The following is a 13262-nucleotide window of genomic DNA, read 5'->3' as shown; positions in this document are numbered from 1 at the left end:
CTTTAGTTTTTGTCTGTTGATAGGAGAGCAGAGGAGGCTAGAGAAGGGGGTCGCATCCTTGCTCTCTCACCTCTTCCTCTTCTGGGATTCATTGGTCTCCACCTGCAGGGAGACTGCTTTCCTCTGGTCTTCAGCATAGCTGTGCTGGGGTGTTCAGGGGGTGGGGATGGGAAGAATGTACCAGATAACTGACCTCATGGGGTTTCCAGTCTAATGACAATATTATAGTCAGGACACAGACACAGATCCAGCCACAGGACAAGAACAAAGCTAGGAGTGGGGCAGCTTTGGACATTAGTATTGGGTTGGGAAGGTGGGAGTGAGTGAACTGTTAGATGCAGCCTTAGAATTTGTCAAGAAAGGTGTCCTGGACAGAGTATTCCAGAGGTAGGACTGCGAAGGATGGAAGGTAATAGGGCTGGGTAGACAGCAGGGCCGAGGAGGGAGAGAAGTGAAATGGTAAAGCTGTGGAGACAGGGGCTTGGACAGTAATGAGGAATGGAAGAGTCTCAAAGGTATTACTAAGGAGTTTAGCTAGAGATGCCAGAAGTGCTTTCGTGGGTGTTCTACATACAGTCCTTGGAGGGCTGCATAGGAGAGCTCTCTTATATCTGGAGCAGCAGGAGGGCTAGAAATAGTCCGTAGCCATTGTTAATACCCTCAGGTGAGTTAAGAGACTGCAGATAGTTGAAGCTCCTAGATTCACAATCCCTTTGGGAAAAGTGTATGAAATTTTGGAGAGGTGATGCCCTTTACAGCTAGAGCCCAGGATCTTCACGGTCCTTTCAGAGCTTAGCTTCTCACTTCTCAAGTCGTCTGGATTTAGCCCTGGTGTAAAGAATAAACTACAACCCCCAGAGTTACTTATGGCGAACTTAGCACACTTTCCGGGAATTTGAGTATTTCCGGCGGAAGTGGCCGCAGCTATGCCAATCTCTTTCCCTAAACAAAGTGGACTACAACTCCCACAGTCCTCCGCGCCCGGCGGGGGCGGGGGGGGGAAGGAACCGGAAACCGGATGGGGCGCTGGACCAGGTGAGGAAGTAGGAGTCTGGGAACCTGGGGCGCTGGGGGGCGGGCTAGGGGCTCCCCGGGCTAGCCGGAGGTGACAGGTGGGGAGTGGAAATGTCTGTGTTTCGGGCCCCCTCTCTCCGTCAGGGGCTCGCCCGGCGCGGAGAGAGCCGAGCCTATGGAACCGCCCCGGAGACCTGCTGAGACGAGGCTTTCCCGTCGGGCGGAGCCCGCGGGCGGACGTGGAAGTTTCTTGTGGATCCTTACTTGTCAGCCCCCTCGAACTAGGAGGAGAGATGAAGTGTTGGGAACTTCTGAGCCCATGCTCTATTAGTATTATTATCATTATTGGTTTTAAGGATTCGCTGATTGTCCATGTGGATTCCTAAAGTGCCCCCAAAGGACACGGGAGTGGACAGTGTCTTGGATTCCTTCTGCCCTTACTGAGTTTAGTGCCAGAGAGCCTAGGTGGCCAGACTTATCGGTTGATCACCCTCCACTTGTGCTTAATGTGACACTGTAATTTATCAGTGATTTCAGAAACAGACATTTCTTGATCTCTGTCCGTGGGTGACTTTACATAGAACTTCCTGGTTTCTCCTTTGGGCTTCCATGGTGTTTTGTTCAGGGCATTAAAACTGGAATCACAGTATGTCACAGTGTATTACAGTTGTTTATCTGCCATGTCACAGTCGTTTATGATTCGTTTATTCATTTTGGATTTCTTCCCCACCAAAAGACTACCACAATGCCTATCATGTAAGAGACTCATAAATATTGGAGGGGGGTGGGGGAATGAGTTAACAGCTGGTGGTAGGTTGGATGGGAATTTTGATTTTCATCTCAGAGAAGACAGTTAAATGACTTGCTTAAGAGAACTTAGAGATGAAACCGGGACTAGAATTAGAGTCAGTTGACACATAAGCCTGTAGCTCTTGCCTTCTGATCAGGCTTTAAAATTCTAGAACATTGAAAATAAGGCCTTGTCACTCTTCGGTGTATCCCTGGCCTTGCTGTCTTCAGGATGGGTTCCTAAAGATTAAAGGTAGGCTCAACCTTAAGACCTGAGAGAGATGCCAGACTTGGAGCAGGCAGTCTGCTAATGTTGGCACTGTATGGGGAGATGCAAAGGAGGGCCCCGGAGACAATGAGTTCTCCACAGGGCCCTTCTCAGCCTTTGTTTGAGTCTAGCTGGCCCGGGTAGCCACCCGGACAGATCAGTTAAAGAGTTCTGAGAGCAGTCTAGGGAAGGATTTCCTAAGTTTAGCCCTGACTTCTTAAATTTTTATATTATATTGGAGCATAGTTAGGATTTTTTTTTCTCTCTCTTTCCCACTTTCCCAGGGCTAGGGTCAGAGAACAGGTTGATGGATCAAGCTGTTGTGTCAACCTTGTGATCCCATCTGGGGGAAGAGGTTACTCTTGACCTGCATATGGGGTTGAGAGGGAGAAGAACCATGATCCCTGCCCTGTGGGAGGCCCAGATGTGATGGAAACGTGCCCAGAGCCTGGCAAGCTCTCAGAAGCAAGCAGAGTGCAAAACGGGCAGCTGGGCCTTGAGTCAACTCAGGGTGTAGAAGTGGAGAGGAGTCTGTCAGGAAAGGCTCTTTGGTAGAACGTAGTTTTGTTTTCACTTATTTATATTGGCTGCGCCGCGTGGCTTGCAAGATCTCAGTTCCCTAATCAGGGATTGAACCCGGTCCACAGCAGGAATCCTAACCACTAGGCAACCACGGAACTCCCAGAAGGTAGTTTTAAACAGCATTGAAAAAAGATGAGATGGACACAGTTAACTGTCAGATAAAAGCTGGGACCTTGGAGATATGGAGGAAAATGAAACAGGGCTTCCTCTCTGATCTGCCTCAAGTCTAGTCTAGGAGGCAAGGTGTGAATTCATGAATATGCCACTAACCATGGTGACATGCAGTGGTTCTCAGCCATCACCAGTCATCGGAATCTCTTGAGGAAGTTTGTTTAAATACAGATTCCCAAGCCCCACTCCAGACCTACTTGGGTTGGGTAGGGCTGGGAAGCTACAGCAAATGCTGCAGTGTCCTGAAGAGGGACAGCTTTCCCAGAGGGAGAATTTGAGCTTCATCTGGAAGGGCAGGTATGACTCAAATGTGTGTGTGGGGATGGGGGAGTCAGTCCTGCTTCAGTCAAGGAGTCTATGAATTTGTGAAAATAGCATGTGTTAGGTTTTGGGACTTTGGATAGGAAGGGCATTTTGAAAGTGTGAATGGAATGATCAATCGGTTTGGGCCTCTGCGTTCACCTGGGAGTGATGAGAAGGAAGATTGGAAGGAGTGGCCTTTGTGGGTTACAAAGCTAGCTGGGGTGCTCCCTCTGCTTCTTCCCCATTCCCTCTTTCTTGTCCTCTTCTGTTTCCCACTTTGATCCCCCGACCACCATTTACACATCTTATTCCATTTGTTACAGTAATATTTTTAAGTTTTGCTGTTTAGTCGCCCAGTCGTGTCCAACTCTTGTGACCCCATGGACCGTAGCCCGCCAGGCTCCTCTATCCATGGGATTCTCCAGGCAAGAATACTGGAGTGGGTTGCCATTTCCTCTTCCAAGGGATATTCCCGACCCAGGGGTTGAAACCATGTCTCCTGCATTGCAGGCAGATTCTTTACCACTGAACCACATGGGTCTCCAGTATTTTTAAGTGGATATTATTTTTCTTAGTATTTGGATGAGGAGACCTGAAGCTCTGGCCGTAGTTACATAGCTTGTAGGAGTCTAGTCTGAGTCTGCTAATTGTCTCACTCACCACTGAAGATTCTTCAACGTGAGCAAAAAGCTGGGTTGGGGTTGGGGGGGGCTCTAGAATTATTAGCAAGGTGGCTGATCAAACCATCTCAAGCAAGATGGGTGTGGGTGGTGGAAAGCAAAGGCTTGTGTGAGATGGTTTGGTTCAGATTCCAGCTGCATACTTGCTGAGTGAGTGACCCTCAGCGAGTTGCTTCATCTTGCTAAGCCTCAGTTTTCTCACCTGTAACATGGGAGCAGTAATGCCCACCTCGTGCGGTTGTTATATACATCATTGAGGGGTACCTGGCACAGAGCGTTGCTCACCACCTGGCATCTATTGAAATCAGCTCTGTAATTAGTCTCTGTGCTGTGGCTGTGCACCTGCAGCCCATCCTTCAGCACGTTGGTTTCCAGAACACAGCCCATCCTGGATGGGCTTGTTTTATTAAGGATGACAGTAAAAGTGCTGAAAGTTTGCCATCTAAATATTCACTGAAAAAAAAAAAATAAATAAAAATAAATATTCACTGAAAACCTTGGCATGGCCTAGGAGCTAGTGACCCTAAACCTATGCCTGGTGGAAATGGGGTTTGGAGTGGGGGATGACTGGTGGTTACAGGCTGTGCTCACTGGGTGATTTATGAAGAGGAAGAGTACTTGAATCCAGGAGAGGAAAGGCCCTTCATTACCAGGAACTGGGCTGAGTGAAGACCTGCCTAGAGCTTGAGGGCTAACTGACACAGTCTCTTCTGAGCCCAGGAAATGGTAGTAAGGGCCCTGCTCAGCCTGGACCCCTCCCACTCGACAGCTGGGGCTGTTGGGGCCTCTGTCCATCTGTTTTCCAGGTGACAGTGGCATGGCTGTGCCCCAGCCTTTCCCGTCGGGGCCCCACCTCCAGCCTGCAGGTGCCCTGATGGAGCCCCAGCCCTCCCCTCGAAGCCTGGCCGAGGGCTTCCTGCAGGAAGAGCTTCGGCTTAATGATGAGCTGAGGCAACTGCAGTTTTCGGAGCTCGTGGGCATCGTCTACAACCCTGTGGAATACGCGTGGGAGCCACATCGCAGCTACGTGACCCGCTACTGCCAGGGCCCCAAGCAAGTGCTCTTCTTGGGCATGAACCCAGGACCCTTTGGCATGGCCCAGACGGGGGTAAAGAGCTTGTGGGGTGGAGTGGGAGGGTCCAGGGCGGACGCTTGGCTGCATGTGCTGTGGAGGAGTATGTGCATGACGGTGGACACGTGTGGGTGCGCCCCCCAACCCCATCCTCATACCCTGGCTCCTGTGGTCTCAGACACTCTCCCGGCCTCGCTGCCTGTAGTTAACCAAGCACATTAATGGTAGTTCCGTTTCCCTTGTGAGCGGTCCACTAATTGCCTCTGAGAGCCCTTCCTTCCGCCAGCCCCATCCTTACCTTTGCGTTGCCGGATCTCCCCTCTCCCTAGAGTGTTATTGGGGTCAGGAGAGGGACCAGGGCTCCTCAGGGGAGACTGGTTGACGGGGTGGTCAGGGAAGAGAGGCAGGGCATTCTGGCAGCCCGGGTTCTGTTTCTTAGCCAAGGAGAGGTTGGAAGAGAGCAGGCCGCAGGGCCTGCCTGCTTCCCTCTCAGACCTCCGGATGAGTGACTGCCCCTCCGTGGGGGTGCTCGGCAGATGGGGGAGGGGAAGAGGCTTCAGGGCAGGAGGCTCAATCGCTTTTATTGACCCCAACTGGGGGCTGAAAGGTGATCAATGATGATCAATGGAAATGACAGCCCGAGGCTTGGGGCTGAGAGGGCACCCAGGCAGCAGCGGTCAGCCCCGTCCTTGTGTCTCCTCTCACCCTGGCCGCCTTTCTGTCCCAGGCCATCTGTCTGTCCCCCTGTTACCCATCACTCCCTGTGTCGGGCCAGATATCCCCTCATGTTTATTGTGGCTGGTCCCAAAGGCTAGTTGGGGTAGAGGCAAACAAATAGATTCTTCTGGACCATAGACCACATGAAAAACTGGAGAAACACAGACAGACTCAGACAAGGGCCAGGAATCCTAGTTTCCGGCCTTGGGGTGGGGGTGGGGGCAATGGGAGACAGATCCTTCTGGAAGGTGGAAAGGGGTTGCTCGGTCCAGACCCCAGGCGTCAGGTCTCCAGTTCGAAGCCCTCGTGTATCTCTCCTCACAGGTGCCCTTTGGGGAAGTGAGTGTAGTCCGGGACTGGTTGGGCCTTGGGGGGCCTGTGCGGACCCCTCCCCAGGAGCACCCCAAGCGACCAGTGCTGGGACTGGAGTGCCCTCAGTCCGAGGTGAGCGGAGCCCGGTTCTGGGGCTTTTTCCGGAACCTCTGTGGACAGCCCGAGGTCTTCTTCCGTCACTGTTTCGTCCACAACCTGTGTCCGCTGCTCCTTCTGGCTCCCAGCGGGCGCAACATCACCCCCGCTGAGCTGCCGGCCAAGCAGCGCGAGCAGCTCCTGGGGGTGTGTGACGCGGCCCTGTGCCGGCAGGTGCAGCTGCTGGGGGTGCGGCTGGTGGTGGGCGTGGGCCGCCTGGCTGAGCAGCGGGCGCGGCGGGCTCTGGCAAGTTTGATGCCCGAGGTCCAGGTGGAGGGGCTCCTGCACCCCTCCCCTCGCAGCCCACAGGCCAACAAGGGCTGGGAGGCGGTGGCCAAGGAGAGACTGGACGAGCTGGGCCTGCTGCCGCTGTTGACCAGTTGAGCACCCCTGTGGCTGGCACAGGACATGTTCAAGGCGTCTGGGTCCTTCTGGGCCGGCAGATGACCACACACCTCTTGGACTGGAGCCACAAGGTCCCCCTGGGCTCCGCAGTTTGGGGGACCTGCCATTTTGACATTGCTCCTGCTTGCCCACCTGATTCCTGCTCACTTCACCTTCCTTCCGTCTGTGGTACCCAGCTCCACAGAGAACCAACATCTGTTGAGCCACTCTACCTCACTGCTTCCCTGGAGCCTCTCTTCTGCAGAGACCCCAACAGTGACTTCTGAGGTCCTATTTGCTGTTTGAGAGAAAAGGTCCCACCAGGATCCCCACCTGTCCTCCTAGAACGGCTTCCTGCAGCTCACCTGTCTCCCCACAGGCACTGGGACAAAGCGTGGGTCGTGGCTGCTAAAAGTGAATCTCTGATGAGAGGCTGAGGGTGGGTCAGGGGGAGTTCTGTGTGGCAGCGTGGGAAAGGCCAGAAGACCTGGATTTCCATCCCAGCCCTGAGACTTGTGAACTTTGTGATTTTGGACAAGTGGATTGACTTCTCCAAGCCTCAGGATCCTTCCTCATCTATAAAATGGGGTCCCTGCCTCACTGGGCTGGTGTGGGGATTAACTGAGATAACACTTTAAAGTGCCTTGCATAGTGCCTGGCACGCAGGTGCTCACTACACCTTTTCTGGCTTCTCTGCCTCCTGGCTGGGGACGCACTACACTACACAGCGAGCCCCTCTGCCCTGAAGACCAGGGTGAGGGGAGGGGTGGCGGTCTGGGCCTCCACCTGTATCCTGAGTGACGGGCATGGTCTTGCCCCAGAGATGGACCAGTGACTTTATGGGAAACCCAGCCTGTGATTTTTCAGGCTAAGCATTAAAAGCTCCTAAACCCTTTTGTGTTGGCCCTTTTTTCCCTCTTGCACGTCAGGGCTGGAAGGTGGTAGTTTATATTTTCCCTCTTACCTCTTCTTGTTTGCGAAAGGTTCTCTTGGGTGGCTGGGTAATGGTATGAAGTCTCTAATTACCTTGCCAGAGCTGCAGGATCTCTGTTAGAGGCCCGTCGAGTGGTTAGTTTGCTACTTGGGGCACTTTGATAGGTGGATGGGAGCCTGGTGTCTCCAGCTAACTCATTTCTTAGCTCTGCCGCATGTCTGCCCCTGTAGTAAGGGCTGGGAAAGTGCATACAGTCAGGAGCAGAGACCACCTTAATAAGGAACACATGACTGGACTCTAGCTCCTGGTTTAGAACATCTCCAGATCTCAAGATTTTTAATATGTGTCCTCCCCATTATATAATAAATAAATTGAGTGGCCTCCACTCTTGGTTGTTGAGAGGGAGCCTCTAGGTCCTCAGCATTTCCCAAGTGCCAGGAGTTTTGTCATTTGTGATGGGACCCTCAGACTACACATGAGCTTTTGCTGAAATTTGACTCAGGAGGGCTGACCATACCCCGAAGACCAACCATGTGATCCAAGGGTGGGGACTTCAAGACAGGTGATATCAGCCTGACCACCAGGGAGGGGAGGCGGGGCTGGAGATTGAACTCAATCACGAGGTTAATGATTTCAATCAGTTCTGCCTTCATAATGAAACCCTATAAAGACTCTGGACAGGGAGACTTTGGTGAACTTCCTGACTGGTGAACACGTGGATATGTCAGGAGGGTGGTATTTTGATTCCAAGGGAGAAGGGATGTGAAGTCACTTTGGGACCCTCCCAGATCTTGCATTATGTGTCTTCATTTGGCTCATTCTGATTTGTATCCTTTATAATAAAAACTGTAACAATATGTGGAGTGCCTTCCTGAGTTCTGTGTCATTTTAGCAAATTATTGAGCCTGAGGGGAGTGTAGGAACCCCTGAATTCATAGCCAGTCAGCAGTGCGGGTGACCTGATGACCCCTGAACCTGAAGTTGACATCTGTGGCGAGGGCAGTCTTGTTGGGCACTTTACCCTTAAACCTGACTAACTGCAGGTGGTTGGCATCAGAATTACAAGAGGTCTCAGTTTCAATCCCTGGCCAGGGGACTAGATCCCACATGCTGCAACTAAGACCCAGCACAGCCATATTAATATTTTAAAAACTAATTACAATTTTGCACCCCCATGTGCCTCAGGCTCCTTTCCTCTTTCTGTTGTCAGTGCAATGGTGCTAGGTAGTTATTGCCCCATGTTGCAGAGCACTGGGTCAGGCACTGAAGTAATTGCATGGAGATGGAAGCCATTGTTGCCTTATATATTTAGCTAAGGTAGTCAGGGAGAGCTGTCTGGAGGAGGTGGCATTTCAGGTGGCTTTAGAGACTGAGACAGTTTCGGAGAGCTTAGAGAAGAGCACTCTTAGGTTCATGGGCTGGCAAATAGATTCATATTGACTTGGCTCAGCTGGGAGAACAAGTAGAGTAAGTTGGGGCCAGCTTGTGAAAGGTCTTGAATGCTAGACTAATCTTCGAGAATTTGCAGTCCAGTGAAGGAAGTGAGGTGAGAGAACACATGCATGGAAAACAGCCACCAGATGGCGGAGGGAGGGGCTGGCCAGTACAGGAGGCAGTGTAGGTGAGTGGGATCAGGAATGGGAAGGGGGGGAATTCCTTTGCAGGAAGATGTCTGGGGCGATAGGGTTGCTAAGTGTGAAAGCCTAGCGTTGGGGTGAGAATCATGAGGGGCAGGGGTAGGGTTGGGCAGTGTGTAAAGGCCCTTGAGTGGTAGTGACCAAGACGACTTGAAGACTTAGGTGTGGCAGAGTCACTGCTGCATCTGGCTTCTAGTGGTGGTGGTGCCCTCAATTCTAGGGGTGCATCTCTTTAGGGAGGGGCTGAATAGGTCCCCGGGCCTGAAAAAGTCCTGGGCCTCCCTTTCTCCAAGGGCACCATGTTAGTCTGCTAGGGCTGCCATAACAAAATACCACAGACTGGGGGACTTTATTTTCTTACGGTGTTGGAGCCTGGAAGTCCAAGATGCAGATGTCAGCAGATTTGGTTGCTCCTGAGGCCTCTCTCCTGGGCATGCCTCCCCGCTGTGTCCTGTGATCTTTTCTCTGTCGCACTTCCCTCGTAATCTCTCTTCTTAGAAGGGACACCTGTCACATTGGATCCCACCCACCCTTATGACCTCACTTAATTGCCTCTTTGAGGCTCTATCTCCAGGTATCTCTCCAAGTCACTTGGGGATTAGGGCTTCAACATAGGAATTGGGGGAGTCACAATTCAGTCCATAACAGAAATGTCACTCCTTTTTCTTCCCCAGCTCATGTCAACCACTAACAAATGGGTGCTCATTGCCTTTCCTCCAGTCTGGGGATGGAGGCTGGTGTGGTGGTTTAGCTGGCCAATGGGCCTTAACCCACCAGACTGGCCCCTACTCCCCATCCATCCTAGAGCAGGTTCTTCAGTACAAATGAGAGTGTCCTTAGGGAGGGGAATCTCATTATTTTCTCCTGGGCCAAAGGGAATGGTGATGTCAGCTGCTACAAAACAATATTGTAAGGGAGTTCCCTGGTAGTCCAGGGGTTAGCACTTGGCGTTTTCACTGCTGGGGCCTGGGTGTGATTCCTGGTCAGGGAACTAAGATCCTACCAACTGCATGGTGCAGCCAAAGATAAAAACCAATGTTGTGAAAAGTATTTTAAAGCCAAATTGAAGTGACGTGAGATCATCAAGAGTTTTGCAGTCTGATACGCTGGCCACTAGCCATGCATGGTTATTTAATTAAAATGAAGCCAAGTGAAAAATTCAACTGTTCAGTCACTTGTCATATTGCAGGTGCTCAAGAGCCACACATGGCTAGAGGCTACTGACTGGATGATGCAGACACAGAACTTCCCATCATCGTGGAAAGTTCTATTGGATAGAACTGTGGAGTTGGTTCACATGTAGAGGTGTTAAAAAAGGAAAGTGTCCCCGCTCCACTTTAAGAGATGTTGGTTAGGGAGGTCTGAAGTACAACCTCGTATCTGGTTTTCTCTTTGTGCTGTGGACATGCAGCCAAGGTGAAGACAGGATTGCACTCGGGGTCCTGGAGGCAAGGAGAGGGTCTCATATTCCTTTTGTCATACATAACCCTACACTTGGTGCACAGTAGGTGTCCAGGATGAATGTACAAGCCATGCTCAAATCTGGGTTTGGAGATCTACCCCAGAGTGTCCATCCACTTAACATAAGTATTCAGAGTTTGTTGTTTTTTGCCCAGTGATGGTGATCCAGTTCTGGTTCAGAGGAGTGATTGGGTCTTCTAAGTCCCACCCCAACATGTATGCATGTGCACACACATGCACACAAGTATACATATTCAACTGGATAGAAACCAAACTGGGCTTTGGGTAGGGGTGCTTCTGAGACTCTGCAGGATGGAGTGTGTTGGGAGGAAAGAGACTTTTCCTCTTTTTTTTTTTCCCCTTACTGAAACAGGATGGCTTAAAGGAAGACTGAGTCGTGTCTGACTGCTGTGTGGTCCTTCACTTTCCCAATTTGACAAACATTTATTGATGTCCCCTGTGTGCTTTTCCCTACACCAGGTACCGCAGGGGGTGACAGAGGTGAATTAGATGGTTCTTTGCCCTCACGTTGCTCACTGACGGACGCTAGGAGACACAAGCATATAATTATAGTATAAATCAAGCGGAAAAGGTGTTGTGAGCAAGTTCTAAACACAGCACCCTGGGCACATGAACTGAGGAAGGGATCAGCTCTCCATGTGCGCAAGAGGTTGTATGCCAGTGGGATAGGGTGGTGATTGGGGAGTTCTCCCATCACCTGCCGGGTTTGGCCACCTCCATGGAGTGGGTGTTCGAAAAAGGGGACCATGGTGTCAGATTGCCCCAAGAATTCCCAGCCCCACCTGCAAGGATGAACTCCGGGCCAGGATTGGCTGGAACCAGGGGTTGGGCTTGGCCCTATGGGAGATGGGAAAGGGGGCTTCCTTTTTCATCTCTTGTTCCATGAATCTCTAGGATGGAAAACAGCAGTAGGTGTTTTAGGGGGTGTCCAGGTGCTAAAACAAAAAAGGTCAGAAACAGCCTGGGCATACACTAGGCAAAGATGAGTGGAATGGAGGGGAGGAATAGAGACTAAGGCCCAGCCCAGACTAGGTCTTAATTCTCCGAATATTCCTCTTTGGGAGGATGTAGGCCAGCAGTTTTCTATTTTTTCCTAATGCCCCAAAGAAGGAAATAATTTCAACTGGAGCATGAGACATTGACGTTAGACACATGGATAAACTTCCCAGGTATGACCATCAGTTGATACAGAAATAAATTGCTTTGGGGGAGGCTAAATTGCTTTCTTCTTCAGAGGTCTTAATGCCACGCCTGGCCCCAGCCCAAGCTTACCGGTCAAGGTTGAATTATAATGTATTTAATGCATTTGGGGAAACTTTCTCTCCCCCCTTTTCTCTCTCCTTATCTTGGTCCTCATTCTGTCAAAAACAAAACAACTGCAATGGGATTTTCCTGTACATCTTCTTGCCTGTTCTTCCGCCCCTAATTCCTTCTTGAGGATCTCAGTCTGATGTCAGTCTCTAGGCCCGGTTGGCAGAGGGAGTGGCTGAGAGCCCAGAATAGTCCTCCGTGGTGGCCTTCGCCAAGCCAGCTTGTCATTTCCATTTTCATTAATTGAAGCAACTTGACCCGGATCATTTCAGGCCAGCAATTTCCGGGGAGTGTGTGGGGGACATGCCTCAGCGGGTCATTCTGTCCTTCCATCTACCTTGATGGTGCTGACTCCTAGTCCTGGCTGCAGAATGCGTCTCATTGCAGCTGATCGGGGAGAAGCCCAGTCTCACCGTTTGAGATCTTGAACTTTCTGTCTTCTGAGGAAGGCCTTTCCAGTGTTCACCTGTTGTGATTTTGATTCAGTTTTGTTTGTTCAGTTTTAAGAAACTTGATGACTGATGCAGTTGCCTCTCAGAACCTCATCTGATGATGCTTTCTGCTGTGAACTGGGAGAGGAACAGGATGTCTTTGAAGGAAAGGTTTGCCTTCCAGCACCAGAAAGGCATCACCAATGAGCTAGCTACTGGGGTGTGATGGCTGCTCTGAGAGTGAATGTGTGTTTTACTCCTTACCTGGCTTTGTCGTGTTCAGTAGCTAAGTCATGTTGGGCTCTTTGTGACCCCATGGACTGCAGCACACCAGGCTTCCTTGTCCTTCATTATCTCCCAGAGTTTGCTCAAACTCATGTCCACTGAGTCGGTGATGCCATCCAACCATCTCATCCTCTGTCGCTGTCTTCTCGTCCTGCCCTCAGTCTTTCCCAGCATCAGAGTTTTTTCCAGTGAGTCAGCTCTTTGCATCAGGTGGTCAAAGTATTGGAGCTTCAGCTTCAGCATCAGTCCTTCCAATGAATATTCAGGCTTTAGGAAGGTCTATGAGAGTTCACACTGAGTTAGCATGATCTTGCCGCTTGTATGGTGGTGTCACTTTGTGACAACCATTCCAAGGGGTAGGGTGATGTGTTCCCTATAGAGTGTGGGTCTCAGGTTTATTACATGGATTTGTGTACTTTTGTGATCCATGGGGATCTTTTTTGTCTCTGCATTTTGAAAAATCTCCCAGATGGACACTCGTGTCATTCACTGTGACCCATTTTTGCTGCCGGTAGGTCCCTGTACGTCTGGAGTATTTCTGTGTAGCCCCTGTGTTTTCACGCATCTTCAGAGGACTTGTGTCTTTCCGAGTGTCCTCTGGCTCCGTTTGGGAGGAGGGAACAGAAGAAGGAGCCCAGACGCGGAGGGGAGTCGTCGGGGTGGTGGAGCGGGTAGGGAGGGGGTGCGCTGCAATCTGTGACTCGGAAAACAGATTTGTGGAGGAGGCAGCCGCC

The 13262-nt window shown here is 51.0% G+C and overlaps 1 protein-coding gene across 3 annotated transcripts; it reads left to right on the top strand.

Annotated features, from left to right (window-relative positions):
• The first annotated feature begins 992 nt into the window (after positions 1-992).
• On the top strand, positions 993-8239 carry SMUG1 (single-strand-selective monofunctional uracil-DNA glycosylase 1). Of its 3 annotated transcripts, XM_010857966.1 has the most exons (4): positions 994-1035; positions 1159-3121; positions 4614-4915; positions 5921-8239. In XM_010857966.1, exons 3-4 carry the CDS (start codon positions 4625-4627, stop codon positions 6446-6448), a joined length of 819 nt encoding a protein of 272 aa, XP_010856268.1. In that variant the 5' UTR covers positions 994-1035; positions 1159-3121; positions 4614-4624; the 3' UTR covers positions 6449-8239. The 3 variants fall into 3 exon arrangements, with proteins under 3 accessions (XP_010856267.1, XP_010856268.1, XP_010856266.1); XM_010857965.1 differs by lacking the exon at positions 1159-3121 and having other exon boundaries at positions 993-1035; XM_010857964.1 differs by having other exon boundaries at positions 1159-4915.
• Positions 8240-13262: the final 5023 nt, after the last annotated feature.

The sequence above is a fragment of the Bison bison genome, unplaced genomic scaffold, assembly GCF_000754665.1.
Source record: "Bison bison bison isolate TAMUID 2011002044 unplaced genomic scaffold, Bison_UMD1.0 scf7180017864383, whole genome shotgun sequence".
Taxonomy (NCBI): domain Eukaryota; kingdom Metazoa; phylum Chordata; class Mammalia; order Artiodactyla; family Bovidae; genus Bison; species Bison bison.
Note: the sequence above shows the minus strand (reverse complement) of the source record. Positions and strands in the feature narration are given on the sequence as shown.